General features: G+C 44.6%; 2 protein-coding genes across 3 annotated transcripts; both read right to left on the bottom strand.

Moving 5' to 3' along the window:
• Positions 1-2,045: 2,045 nt before the first annotated feature.
• On the bottom strand, positions 2,046-11,621 carry LOC120814871 (protein NLRC3). 2 transcript variants are annotated; one of them, XM_078107709.1, is made up of 10 exons: positions 11,402-11,621; positions 8,820-8,937; positions 8,600-8,731; positions 8,247-8,325; positions 7,884-8,094; positions 5,923-7,726; positions 5,413-5,586; positions 4,854-5,027; positions 3,560-3,606; positions 2,046-3,415 (listed from the first exon to the last, which is right to left on the bottom strand). In XM_078107709.1, the coding sequence occupies exons 2-10, from the start codon at positions 8,906-8,908 to the stop codon at positions 2,805-2,807; spliced, it is 3,321 nt and encodes a 1,106-aa protein (XP_077963835.1). In that variant the 5' UTR covers positions 8,909-8,937; positions 11,402-11,621; the 3' UTR covers positions 2,046-2,804. The 2 variants fall into 2 exon arrangements, with proteins under 2 accessions (XP_077963835.1, XP_077963836.1); XM_078107710.1 differs by having other exon boundaries at positions 8,820-8,934; positions 11,402-11,552.
• A 399-nt stretch (positions 11,622-12,020) lies between these two features.
• On the bottom strand, positions 12,021-14,343 carry LOC144411434 (uncharacterized). Its single transcript, XM_078108101.1, has 7 exons — positions 14,301-14,343; positions 13,723-13,841; positions 13,377-13,475; positions 13,131-13,229; positions 12,877-12,972; positions 12,373-12,471; positions 12,021-12,283 (listed from the first exon to the last, which is right to left on the bottom strand). Exons 1-7 carry the CDS (start codon positions 14,341-14,343, stop codon positions 12,200-12,202), a joined length of 639 nt encoding a protein of 212 aa, XP_077964227.1. The 3' UTR covers positions 12,021-12,199.
• Positions 14,344-14,953: the final 610 nt, after the last annotated feature.

Below are 14,953 nucleotides of genomic sequence, written 5' to 3'. Positions count from 1 at the left end.
GTGTCAGTTTTTGCCATGATTATTTGATTCATTTAACTTTATTGTGTATTGTACAATATCGCAAATTTGCCTCAGAGGTTTTTACAGTTTGTACACATGTGACATCCTCTGTCCAGAAACCCACATCGGCACAGGAAAAAAAACCCAAACAATGAAAAAGTATTTGATGGGGAGAATAAAGGGAAGAAACCTTTAGAGAGACAGAGGACGATCCTCCCTGGGACGGACAGACTGCGATGGACGCACCAAATGAACAACGTAAAATATGCATAATACATTAAATTCATCCAACAGAAATGATTCGAGTACACGTTATCTCCTCATAGGTGCTCATCATCATCTCAAAGATGAGAAGTCCACATAGTCCCTTAAGCCGTGATAATGGAGAATGGATCAGAGTTCAATTCAATTCAATTCATTTTATTTTGTAGGGCCCATAATCGCAAATTACAAAATTGCCTCAGAGGGCTTTACAGTCTGTACACATACGACATCCTCTGCCCCGAAACCCTCCATCGGCACAGGACAAACTCCCCAAACAATGAAAAAACCCTTCCAAGAGGGAAAAAAGGGAAGAAACCTTAGTGAGAACGTCAGAGGAGGATCCGTCTCCTGATGGACGACTACAATGATGTCATGTGGACAGAATGAACAACGTATAATACATGAGACTATATGACAGAATGATTCAAGTAATTGTGAGTAGTAAGCCAGGCAATGTTGGTTTACGAGTACAGTAATATGATTAATATCTAAAATAATGATGATGATGATGATGATGATGATGATGATGATGGCAGCAGCAGGCGTCAGCAGGGCCACGGTAGGTGTCAGGACCAGGGTCCAGAAGGAACTACGATCTACGGAGACCTGCTAGGGGAGAAAGCACAAAAAAAACTCCCGGAAAGAAGCTGAATTAGTCATGTGCATTAATAAAACTTGAATTATGGTAGAACGAGAGCGTGAGAGAGGAGCTCGGTGTGTCCTAAGAAGTCCCCCGGCAGTCTAAGCCTATAGCAGCTTAACTAAGGGCTGGTCCGGGCTAACCTGAGCCAGCCCTAACTATAGGCAGAATCAAAGAGGAACGTTTTAAGCTTGTTCTAGTCTCTGCAACAGGATACAATGGTCTATGGTATCAAATGCGGCACTGAGGTCCAGCAAGACAAGAAAAGAGATGAGTCCTTGGTCCGATGCAAGTAGAAGATCATTAGTAATTTTCACCAGTGCTGTTTCTGTACTGTGATGCACTCGAAATCCTGACCGGAAATCCTCGAACAAATCATTGTTTTGTAGAAAGTCACCTAATTGATTTGCGACGGATTTCTCAAGGATCTAGAGAGGAAGGGAAGATTAGAGAGGTCTGTAGTTAGCCAACACCTCTGGAGCAAGAGTAGGTTTCTTAAGAAGAGGTTTAATTACAGCTACCTTGAAGGACTGTGGTACATGTCCTGTCAACAAAGACAGATCCATAATATCTAATAAGGATGTGCTAAGTAAAGGAAAAACTTCCTTAAGCAGCTTGGTCGGAATCGGATCCAAGAGACAATTGCGTTACGGAGAGCCTTCTTATATGTTTTAAGGCTGTCTTGCCAAACTAGCCTAGATCCTTCTGATTTGGTGGAACGCCATAATCGTTCAAGTTTCCGCAGTTTGCTTTAGGTTCCGTGTTTGAGGGTTATACCACGGTGCAGACTTCCTTCTTGTTGCTATTCTTCTTTCCAGAGGAGCGATAGCGTCCAGCGCCACTCTCAAAGAGCCTGTAGCAGTATCGACAAAATGATCGATCTGGGACGGACTGAGGTTCTCACAGGAGTCTTCTTGTATCTTGAGGCAGGGCACTGAACTTAGAGCAGAAGGAATGGCTTCTTTAAATAAGGCTACAGCGGTATCCGATAAGCGTCGACTGTAGAAACCTTTGGCAGGAGGAGGTGGTTCTGATAGTAGAAATTCAAAGGTTATCAGACAATGGTCCGACAGGAGAGGGTTCTGTGGAAAAATTGTTAAATGTTCAATCCCAATCCCAGACACAAGAACCAAGTCGAGAGTGTGGTTAAAACAGTGAGTTGGTTTATTTACACACTGACAGAAACCAATTGAATCTAACAATGAAAGGAATGCAGTACTAAGGCTGTCGTTGTCGACATCCACATGAATGTTAAAGTCACCCACAATAATTACCTTGTCCGTTTTAAGGACCAAAGAAAGAAGAAGAAAGAAGTTCAGCTCCATCCAAAGTGGGATGATGCCGTCCCTCCTAATCAGACCAGGCTCTCCCCAAAACGTCTTCCAGTGATCAACGAAGCCCACATTATTTACTGGGCACCACCTCGACAACCAGCGGCGGAATGACGACATGCGGCTGTACATGACGTCACTGGCCAGAGAAAACTACGGTGTCCGACACTGTTTTAGCGTATGTACACACCGATTCCACATTAACTTTAGTGACCTCCGAGCAACGTAATCGGGAGTCATTACCGCCGACATGCATTACAATCTTACTGTATTTACGTTTATCCTTAGCCAGCAGTTTAAGATAAGACTCAACTTATAGAACGTCTCCTTGAACATTGTGACACATAAAGATTAAGATTAAACTCTGATTAGGACCCAACACCTAAATGATGATCTACTGATTCACAGAGGCAACAAGCTCACAACATTAAAACACACCTCGCTGAGCTCCTTCACACTTCATCTACAACACCACAAGTCCCAGAGAGCTGTGGACCCCCCCAGAGTCCAGACCAACTCAGGTACCCCTCACCTGCTGCACCTGCATCTAAACCCAACATGAACCAACATCAGCTGTGTGACAGAGAGGAAGGTTCTCCTCCAGGAGGAGACTCTCCCTCCTCCAGAGAACACAGAGACACTGAGTCACCAGACCTGGACCCATCCAAGAAGCTGAACCCAGGATAAAGAGGTTCAGTAAATGTGGTGCTGAAGGTGTGGAGGTGGATCAGTGTGTCAGAGGAGACTCTGTAGAAGGACAGAGAGCCAGCAGGACAGTCCACATACACTGCTACTCTACCAGAGGAGGAGGAGGAGGAGGAGGAGATGCGTGTTACTGTATTATTGTGACGGACAGAGTAACCTTCATCAGAGCAGCTCAGTCTCCAGGACTGATCATTGTATCCAAACCAACAGTTTCTACTGTCTCCTTTCCTCCTGATTCCTCTGTAACTCACTGATACATTAACGTCTCCTCTCCACTCGACCTCCCAGTAACAGCGACCAGTCAGACCAGTTCTACACAGCAGCTGAGGCCAGGAGTCAAATCTGTCTGGATGATCAGGATATGACTGAAACTCCTCATCCTCCTCATCCTTCACATATGTGACCTTCCTGTTGTTGTCAGACAGTTTGAGTTCTCTGTTTACTGTGTTTGTGTCGATTGTGAGTTCACAGGAATCTGATGAGAGAACAAGACACAATACAGCTGCTGTTATTAATCATGTGTTCATCTACTGACACGTTGATGATGACATCACAGAGGTGAATGAGTGATGTCACAGTGTGAAGATGGGTGAATCTTCATGAATCAAAGCACACTTACACTTCCTCAGACCTGGTCTCAACCATCGGACTCCATCAGGCTCCACCCTGAAAGGAGGAGGGGGGGTCAGAGCAGCATGGAGACATGGACATTACATCACACACAGCTTTGTCCTTCATGTCCACATGGACCACCTCTTCTTCTACTGCAGTGGAGCTTCTTCTGATTGGCCGATCCTTATTCATCATCTATTATTATTAGTATCACACTGAGCATCATCAACAAGCTGTAAACACAACATGTGACATCTTCTAAAGTAGTTCTGTTTATCAACATCAACATGATGATTCATCAGGAGTCTTTGTGTCACCTGATGGCGGGAAACCAGTAGGCCGAGGTGGTTGGGCTGGTCCAATACTGTCCCACCTCCATCACTGACCCACTAACCTCCTCTATATTCAGTGCTTCACAGATCACGTTTACTCTACATCACCCAAAGACATTTATACTCCTCGCGATCTGTGTTCACACTCATGGTTTCATCTTCTTTTCCCGTCTGATCTCTTCAGCCAGTCTCACGTTGTTTTAGGTGTTACACGCTCTAAAACATCAGGCGAACACGTCCTCTTCTCACTCAGAAGGCAGCGCAGGAACTGATTCAGGCTCTTGTCATCTCCCGCCTGGACTACTGTAACTCTTCTGCAGGTCTCCCTCTGACACACCAGGTCTACAATCAGCTGTTGGTTCTTCACTGAGCGTCTGTGGCCGACTGTCACCTGTAGCTTCAACAAGTCCACTCTCATCATTCAGGGAACCGTCTCTCACCGCAAAGCACCAAAAGCAGGTGAAGCTGAACTAAACATTTCTGCTGTGATGATCCATCAAGACGGTTTGATTGAAACAGATTGTTTCTGACTGTTTGTCTCTTACTGATAATGTCTGGACTAAAGGACAAACACACACTGGAGGCAGATGACCAGCATCTAAACATCCAAGTGTTGTTTGCTAAGAGCCCACAAACCTGCAGCGTGACCACGTTGACTCATATCAACCCACCATGATGGCGTCAACGTGTCAGGAGACACTGTCCTCTCTTACAACAACAAGACAAGGCTCCAGAGAAACAAGTCTTTCATCACCTTCCTCCCTGTTCAGGCTCATCCTGGCTACTGTCCCTCACTACTTCTGTCTGTGTTGATGGTCTCATGTGGGACACAAACAGTTAGATGAGTCTCTGGTAGTTTGAGGTCAGCTTGGTGTGTCAGGGTCTTATTAACCAGGCTGACAGTGGGACAGAGAAAAGGTTTCCAGCTCCTTTACAGACTGATGGTCTGTGGCTGCAGCCTCTTCATACCTGAGAGTCTCCAGTCTCCACTGAGGATCCTCCCGTCCAGCAGACAGCAGCTTCACTCCTGAGTCTCCTGGGTGATTGTAGCTCAGGTCCAGCTCTCTCAGGTGGGAGGGGTTGGAGCTCAGAGCCGAGGCCAGAGAAGAACAGCCTTCTTCTGTGATCAGACAGCCTGACAGCCTGCAGACACACAACACAACACACGTGTCACATGATCTGAGGGAGCCGTGAGGACTAGAAGGTCACTGCAGGACTGAGATACTGTCGACTACTGAGGGGTCACATTAACATGGTTACTGACTGGTTTCAAGTTCACAACCAAACACCCACTAATGTACATCAACAATTTAAAACATTACCGATAACTCTATGATTAGTCTCCAATATTCATATTTGTAACATTATATAAAATAACCTCTACAACATGTTTAACATTTATTATGTATGATATATTTGGATAATACATATTTTATATAAATCATGCACGCAGAATAATCTTGTGAAAGTAAGAAATGTGCCACTGATGTAAATAAAGACACCAAGTGGACATGAATTGAATCGTGACCTGAGCGTCTCCAGGTGACAGTGTGGACTCTCCAGTCCAGCAGACAGCAGCTTCACTCCTGAATCCTGCAGGTCGTTGTAACTCAGATCCAGCTCTCTCAGACTAGAGGACTGAGAGCTGAGGACTGAGGACAGAGCTTCACAGCTTCTCTCTGAGAGGTTACAGTCACTCAGTCTGAAGAGACAACAACAAACAAGAGGAAAGATAAAATGAAATCTTTTTCAATGATGAGTTTGGACTAAGATACAATCAGTAATAACAAAGAAAAATATGTTCAGTGAAAGTGTTTACAAGGGCTTTCGTTCTACTTTAAACAAGAGGAAAAAAGTCAGTTAATTTGCTCTACCGTTTACAGGAAGCACTCTAGTATCTTTAGGACTAGATTCAATGCCTTTTATTAGTTAAATCCAAAGTGAGGCTTCTCTATCCTTTATCTGACTTGTTTTAAAGAAAAATAAGACAGAACTAAGTGACTGTAAATGAGAAATTAAACAATTATAAAGAACTCACAGAACTTTGTTGGAGGCTTTGACCACCGGCAGCAGCCTCAGAAGAGCCTCCTCTGAAGCAGAGTATTTCGTCAGGTCAAACACCTCCAGATCTTCTTGTGGTGACAGTAAGATGAAGACCAGAGCTGACCACTGAGCAGGAGACAGTTTCTCTGAGGAGAGACGTCCTGATTTAAGGGACTGTTGGATCTCCTTCACTAGAGAAGCATCATTCAGTTCACTCAGACAGTGGAACAGATTGATGCTTTTCTCTTGAGACACATTCTTACTGATCTTCTTCTTGATGTACTGGACTGTTCTCTGATTGGTCTGTGAGCAACTTCCTGTCTGTGTCAGCAGACCTCGTAGGAGACTCTGATTGGTCTCCAGGGAAAGACCCAGAAGGAAGCGGAGGACCAAGTCCAGGTGTCCATTAGGACTCTGTAAGGCCTCGTCCACAGCACTCTGGTAGAGACGCTTTGGATCAGGATTGACTTTAAAGCGCTTAGACATCAGGGAGGTTGTTTGTTCTTCTGACAGCAGATTGACACCAGAGCTGAAGAAGGTCAGATGGACATGAAGAGCAGCCAGAAACTCCTGAACACTCAGATGGACGAAGCAGAACACCTTGTCCTGGTACAGTCCTCTCTCCTCTCTGAAGATCTGAGTGAACACTCCTGAGTACATCGAGGCTGCTCTGATATCGATGCCACACTCTGTCAGGTCGGATTCATAGAAGATCAGGTTGCCTTTCTGCAGCTGATCAAAGGCCAGTTTTCCCAGAGACTCGATCATCTTCCTGCTCTCTGGACTCCAGTGTGGATCCGTCTCAGCTCCTCCATCGTACTTGACCTTCTTCATTTTGGACTGAACCACCAGGAAGTGGATGTACATCTCAGTCAGGGTCTTGGGCAGCTCTCCCCCCTCTCTGGTCTTCAACACCTCATTCAGAACTGTAGCAGTGATCCAGCAGAAGACTGGGATGTGGCACATGATGTGGAGGCTTCGCGAGGTCTTGATGTGAGAGATGATCCTACTGGCCTGATCCTCATCTCTGAACCTCTTCCTGAAGTACTCCTCCTTCTGGGGGTCGGCGAACCCTCTGACCTCTGTCACCATGCCGACACACTCAGGTGGGATCTGATTGGCTGCTGCAGGTCGTGTGGTGATCCAGAGGCGAGCAGAGGGAAGCAGCTTCCCCCTGATGAGGTTTGTGAGGAGCACATCCACTGAGGCCGACTCTGTGACATCAGTCAGGATCTCATTGTTGAGGAAGTCCAGAGGAAGTCGACACTCATCCAGACCGTCAAAGATGAACACGACCTGGAACTCTTCAAACCTGCAGATTCCTGCTGCTCTGGTTTCACTGAAGAAGTGATGAACAAGTCCCACCAAGCTGAACTTCTTCGCTCTCAGCACATTCAGCTCTCTGAAGGTGAATGGAAATGTGAACTGTATGTCCTGGTGGTCTTTGTCTTCAGCCCAGTCCAGAGTGAACTTCTGTGTTAAGACTGTTTTCCCAATGCCAGCCACTCCCTTAGTCATCAGTGTTCGGATTGGTTCCTCTCCTCCAGCTGAGGCTTTGAAGAGGTCTTCTCGTCTGATAAGTGTTTCTGGTCTGGCTGCTTTCCTGGATGCTGTTTCTATCTGTCTGACCTCATGTTCTTGATTGACCTCTGCAGTCCCTCCCTCTGTGATGTAGAGCTCTGTGTAGATCTCATTCAGAAGGGTTGGGTTTCCTGCTTTAGCGATCCCCTCAAACACACACTGGAACTTCTTCTTCAGGTTGGATTTGAGTTCACGCTGACAATCTGCAGGAAGAAGTCCTGAATGAAGACAACAAAGAAGAGCAATGAGTCAAAGAATAGATTTCAACACGTCCTTTCCTCAGAGAATGACTATGAATATATTCTGTCCGTCTCTGGAGACATTAGTGAAGGTCTCGTTTATCAGCATGGTAAGTCTGTAGAGAAATCCTCTTACTGCTCTGCAGACGCTCAGCCAGCTCCTCCTGCTTCATTCTCCTCAGGAAGTGCACTGAGATCTTCACAAATGCCTCTCTGCTCCTCCTCTGCTCTTCATCCAGCACATCCTCATCCTCATTCTCTAAGCATTCTGGGTAATCTGAACTCACAACCTTCTGGATCTTCTTCAGCTCGTTCTTGACAAAAGTGAGGATGTTCTCCTCCAGCAGCTGGAAGAGAACATTCTATGAAGGACACCAACTAGAACCATGGAAGCCACCATCAGGTCCATGTTGGACAGACGGACAATCCACTGGTCTACAAAGTGCATTATGGAGATGATGGTGAACTGAGATGTAAAAGTAGTTGTTCATGTACACACCATGAAGATGGAGTCCAGGTGTGTTTGATGCTGCTGGGCAGACGGACCTGAGGGAACCTCGGAGCTCCACGGGTCCTCTCTGTGGAGGAACATGAACCATCAGCTCACATGGTGTTTGGACCATCAACACCAACACAACATTAGTTAAAGATATTGGCTTCTGTCATGATTGATCATGATGAAAACCAGATGCTGAAGACTGTCGATGATGACGGACAGTTTATTAGTTGAGTGACAGTTAGTCATCAGTTTCATCTGGTTTTAGTTCTTACTGTGCGTCATAAAAACAACGTCTTTATTTCTGTAATTCATAACCGAGGATCAGAACAGTTCTTCATCTGTTAAGAACTTACTCTGGGTCATAAGAACGACGTCCATCTTTTAAGTCAATCCAAGCATCCATAGAATGATCACTCTTCATGGACACACAGCTGGGTTCAGGATCAGGTCCATATCCAGCTCCAAGTCCAGGTCTCTGATGGGTCCTGGTCACACATGTAGAAGCAGAGTCAGTGAGTCAAAGACGTTGGGACATGGAGAAGAGTGGAGGACAGTTGGAGATGGTCCTCTCACCTCTGAGCTTTGGTCTGGCTGTCATGTTCCCCACACAGAGGAGCTTCAGAGGGACAGACTCCGTCCTCTGGGTCCTCAGCCTGATTCATAGCAGAGTCCACAGCTTCACAACCACCTGCTGGGAGAACTCACATGTTCCTTATCTTCATCAGGACAAAGACACAGAGCTCATTCTCCTCTTTGTGTGTTGTTGTCTTCTGTCTGCTAAAGACTTCTGGAGGAAGCTGAAGGACTGAAGCTGCAGAGACACATGTTATCTCCTTTATTGTGAATTATTTTGAGTATGGTTGTGTAATACTGTGTGTGTGTGTGTGTGTGTGTGTGGACATATCAGCACACTGATAAACCTGAACAGCAATAATGATCAATGATAATCACTTTATCCACAGCTCAGTGTTACTAAAGCTACTGGTTTCGTGTGTGTTTGTGTTCACTTCACAGCAGCACATTAGAAGTGAGCACTACATCACAGCCACAGGAGGGCTGCCAAAATTGCTCAAAAAGGATGTTCGAATATTCGCTTAAAAAAACAACACAGATATTCAAAAATAGACGTGTCAATAACAGGACAAATGAATACAACGAGACATAACTACTCGTATAGGTAATTTATTTAAGTTTAAACCTATTTAACAACATATTACCTGCACAAAAATAAGTACATTAACTAACGGCCACGACCGCAGATCTCTCTCTCTCTCCCAAATAGGTCAGGCTTCATTCTGTGATTGAAACTGAAAGTTTTACCGTACCGACATTGAACGCTCTGAGCGAGCTGAGCTGTAAACACGGAACTTTTCATTGGCTGGAAACGGCAAATGATCAAAGCGGTGCATGAAGCTGTTGTAGCCATCTGGTCTATTTTATTCATGCAGTATACAGTCAGTAGTCAGACCCGCTAAGCAGAGTCGCGCCGCCGTTTTTTTTTCATTAAAAAAAAAAAATGTTTACATTCAAATATATATTTGAATATAGAATATTCGTTGACAGCCCTAAGCCACATTTATTTAAGGAAATGTATGAAAGATCAGAACGAGTCGGATCAGAACCCTGTGGAGCAAAACATCAGAACGAGAAAAAGGAGAAAACGGAAATGAGCGGCCATTGTCAAAATCAAAATATGAGAAAAAAGACAGAAGTACGTAACTTTTCACAGTAAGTTTGTATGCGAACAATTTGTCTGTGATGCAAGTATGTACCAGAGTAACATTAGAAGAAAGGTTATGAAAAAATAAATGAATATAAATGATCCGTAGTGTGTTAGCAGCAGTAACACGCAGATTCATTTTTATTCATTGTGTACACGTAATTAATGCAATATAGTTAATGTTATAGTTAGTTATATAGTTAATGATATAGTTAATGTTATAGTTAGTTATATAGTTAATGATATAGTTAATGTTATAGTTAGTTATATAGTCAATGATATAGTTAATGTTATAGTTAGTTATATAGTTAATGTTATAGTTAGTTATATAGTCAATAATATAGATAGTAATATATTTAAAGAGGTCTGTGGTCACAGACTCGTTGCTGTTGGCTCTGATATTTATTTACACGTATTGAGCAGTGACGTGTGGTGACGTCAGTAAGAGGCGTGGCTCTGAGTTATGAAAGGCAGATAAAAGCAGTAAAGGTTTCGTACGTCCACGTCGATGTCAAGACGTACACCACATCAGAATGAAACCACCGTTATCCTGAATTATAACACTACACTATAACAATAATGTTAGTTATAGGACATTGTAACATTATCTAACATTATAATATTAACATTATAACATTATATATATATATATATATATATATATATATATATATATATATATATATAAATAACATTATTATTATTGCACAATTGTTTGTCAGTCTGCAACAATAAAAGCACACACTGCTCAATGGAAAATGACGGCAAATGGCTTGTGGTCGACGTTCATTCAACCACACAATTCTATATTAAACCCAAAATAATTTCTGACTCACCAATCGGTGGATTATTTGTACATGAAATTCATGATTGTTGTCGTTCCTCGTGAAGACATCGATCACAGCGTTGTAAAACTCGTCTTTACGGGTTTAAAGTCTGGCTCTGATTAACAATCTTGGCGTGATAGTAAATGCCAGCAAAGCAGCACCTACTCTGCCACCATAGAATACGTGTATTTAAACTATCGATTTAATCTTTGTTAATTATACCGGTTACTGAGATAGGTGCGTCTCATTTAAAGAACAGTACGTACGTAGTTAATTATATTGTCTTCCCTCTAAAGGTCTTTTAAGTTAAAAGGGAAGAAACATCTAAACTAACAATAAATATAAACTTCTTCATAGATGTTTAGCATCTTTAAAGGGTTCTTTCCCGACCTGGCAACCCAAATGTCATCGCTCGTTGTAGCTCATCCGTACAACAAGAAATCACGATACAGACATTAAATATTACTTCTTTTACTACTAACTTTATGTTTGAAAACGCGGTCGAGATGAAAACCCTTGAACGTCTCTTGTTGTCCGCCTTCTCATGTCAACAGGTAACTAGCTTAGCTTAGCTTAGCTTAGCTCACCTGAGAAAGTTTGCGACTCACCTGTAAATTACCACCAGCCATTTGGCTTCCGATACGTCGGTCAAACTTGATCCTGTCGTCGTCGGTGAGACTGTAAACACCCTGTTGTTGTTGTTGTTGTTTTTGTTGTTATCCGCTACCAACGTTTCACGGTTAGAAACAACTTTAAACTAAAGTCTCGTCTTTCTTCTTCCGCATCAACAGAACAGTCAGCTGTTAATTCCGCGGTGTCACGTGACGTGTTATTGTCCCCTTCAGCTGTGACGTCAGAAAACACTGAAGACGAAGATGTAACTACACGTACTAGTATGTATATATACACATAATATATATATAATATTAGCAACATACTACAACATATATATATATTTTTTATTGAAATACTAACCTCTACAAGCCGATATAGATAAATTATGTTTTAGCTGAAATACTATTTCAAATCTATTTTATTATTAAAATACTGTTCTGGACGTCAGAATAAAATCCTGAATCTTCCCATGTTAAATAAAAATGTACGCTGCCACTAATGGATCGATTAACAAATGTACACTTTATTACATCTATTAAAAAATAAAAACTGTGCTAAATATCTAGAAGTCTTTTAACCTCCATGTAAGGAAAAATAAAAGCACATATTGTCGATGGTTCCACATTGTGTTGCTCCACATTCAGTCCACGTTTATTCAACATATGACGGCTTCATTTCACTCACAAGCAAACAGCATATAGATGTTGTAGTTGAGGAGATTCGACATTGTGCTGTCGTTATATACCCCCCCCCCCCCCTTCGGGAAGGACTGTGGTTGGTCATCATGGTCATCAACTGCCTCCGTTCAACACTTTTGGACGTAACACCTTCAGGATGCGTTCGCTCCTCGTGAGATCTGCAGGGAGTTCATGATTCTGCAGAGGACAAGAAGACAAACACACACAGGAAATATGTTCACGGGACTGAAGTCACGGGTTCATCTTCCATAAGGCGAGCGCCTCACCTCGTTGGGCGTCATCGGGTCTGCGTTGGCCCCGAGCAGTAGAAGGACGGTTTGGAGGTTTCCCCCCATGACGGCAGCATGAAGAGCCGTGGAGCCGTTCTGGAGACACAGAGACTGATTATTCTGATGGATTATCCATCCTCAAGGGGCCTCACCAAGTCTCCTACCGAGATGTTTAGCCTCTTTTTGTGGTTAGAGGAGAAGACTACGCTCTCGTGTTAGCTTAGCTTAGCATAAAGACCCCTGGCCGGGCTCTGCCAAAAAACCCTCTTAGCAACATGGTTGATCTCATGTATTTAATCTGCAAAAAACACAACAACATACATGGAGAAACGATGCGTTGAGGCAGACTGGCTAGCTGTTTCCACCTGTCTCTAGTCTTTATGCTAAGCTAAGCTAACTGTCTGCCAGCATACAGACCGGAGAGGGGTATCGATGTGGTCGCTGAGCTCTCTGCAGGGAAGCGAGGGGTCTATTTCTCCAAATGTCGGCAGCTTCGTCTACCTTGAGGATTCCAACTGAAGGAGAAAACTTGAGAAGCTCCTCGATGACGCTGTTGTGTCCCTTAAAGGCAGCTTTGAATAACGCCGTCGATCCGTCCTTGAAAGACAACAGAGAACGCTCTCAAGGTCCGTCCACTGTACCACGTGGTCCTCCTCATCAGGTAGAACGTACACGAGGACAAATGGCGACGCCATCGATCATCAATGTGGACGGAAGCTTTTATGTGCTCTGCTGGTACTAAAAGAACTGCGTACGTGTCGGTCGGCATCCCGATCGGCCCCACGTAGGAGAAGCACCTTCACGGCCTCGTCGTGGCCCATCTGAGCCGCCATCCACAGGGCGGTGGTGCCGTCCTGGACGACAAATGGACAGAAGAGACAAAGGGACGGAAGAAGAGGTCACGATCAAAAAGATGAAGATTAGAGAGGACGCAGGCAGCAGAGGGGCTGAGAAAGAGGAACCTTAAACTTTGAATCTCCACAAAGAGGCGAGGACGTTACCTCCCTCGACTGGTTGACCTTTGCCCCAGACGACAGCAGCTGACGGATCACAGTCACGTGACCCCCCTGAGCGGCGAGGAACAGAGGCGTGGCGCCGTCCTGAAACGCAGAGACTCATCTGGCACACTTTTCCATTTATGTTGTCAGAAATGGTGAGAAAAGCTTCCACCTAATCAAAGAATGTGTCGATGACTCGTCACTGCTGTCTCATGCACACGTATGTTGTTGGTTTCACCTCCAACCAACAGAATCTGACGGAGCAGCAAAAACCTGAGAGGCCGGATTCCACCGACATGTGACGACACTAACCGCCGCGTTCCAGAAAGAGGCTGAAGGTGTGGCTCACATGCAGCTGGTCGTGAACGTTGGCGCCGTTCTTCAGCAGGGTCTCCACCACCTTGGCGTGTCCGTACTGAGAGGCCGCGGTGAGGGCGCCGCCCCCGTCTTGCCACAAGAGAAACACAACTACGGAGACAAAAACAGCATGAAGTGAACCCTCAGAGCACAACAGAGGCCTCGTAAATATGTTGAGAAAAACAACACTATTCAAAATCTACTGGTTTCACTTTCTAGACCGTAAAATGAATGTTTATTGCACAAAACGAGATAATTGTAATGAGTAATTATTTCCTTTTAACGGCCCGTCCTCATTGAGCACCACGCTGAGCGTCCTGCGCTGTGAGCAGATGAATCCTCGCCGTCCTCAAAGGTTCCTGTCCTCTAGGGTGTACTAGTATACTACAGTGAAGTCAGTCAGAGGGGGACCGGCTCTGGTGATGAGGTCTTAGTCCTGCTGGACCTCAGCCTTCTGCCAGATGGAAGGGGCACTAACAGGTTTTGTCGGGGTGAGAGGGGTCGGCAACCATCTTTTTAGCTGCTTCAGAGACCTGGAAGCGAACAAGTCCTGCAGGGACGGCAGATTGCAGCCGATGCTCGGGTTGGCGTCTCTGGTTGCAGCGGCCGTCATCGTCATCGGTGAGAATTTTAAGAATGTCACATGACAGGAAGCAGGAAGTAGACCGGTTGTTTAGTAACAGAGAAAGTATTACGGTAATCTCTTTATTCATAGGAACAGGTTATATGTCATCTCCCCCCCAAGCCCTGTGTTACGTCGCCTAAACCTCAACGTCTGCTTCACACTTTATTTCTTTCTTTTCTTTAGTCTCACGTCACATTTTTCTTTTACTAAAATAAAACAATGACCCCCTGACATCGACCCAAACCACTATTCATTGACCTCAGTGCAAAACGGGTCAAGGGTCAAGGAAAGATGGTGGGGAGAGTTCATGAGGAGTTAGGAAAAGACATTGTGGTGTTCAGGGGACCGACTCTAAGCTACGTAGTCGTGATGGATGGCGACGCATGTTGGTGGCGTGGGGAGGGGGCGTTGTGGTGTAGGGGTAGAGAAGGTGCATGCAGCTGACTGAGGGCAGAGCGATGTAACATCACAGGTTCTCAGGTGACTCTGGTTGGTCTGCTTACGTGAGGCGACGACTCGGCCTGTAGACGAGAGGTGGAATCTTCTGTCAGCTGCTGTGATGAACATTTAGGTCTCCTCAGGGACATCACTGCCGATG

Source organism: Gasterosteus aculeatus, chromosome 8, assembly GCF_964276395.1.
Source record: "Gasterosteus aculeatus chromosome 8, fGasAcu3.hap1.1, whole genome shotgun sequence".
Taxonomy (NCBI): Eukaryota; Metazoa; Chordata; class Actinopteri; order Perciformes; family Gasterosteidae; genus Gasterosteus; species Gasterosteus aculeatus.
This window is presented reverse-complemented; position numbering and strand designations above follow the sequence as displayed.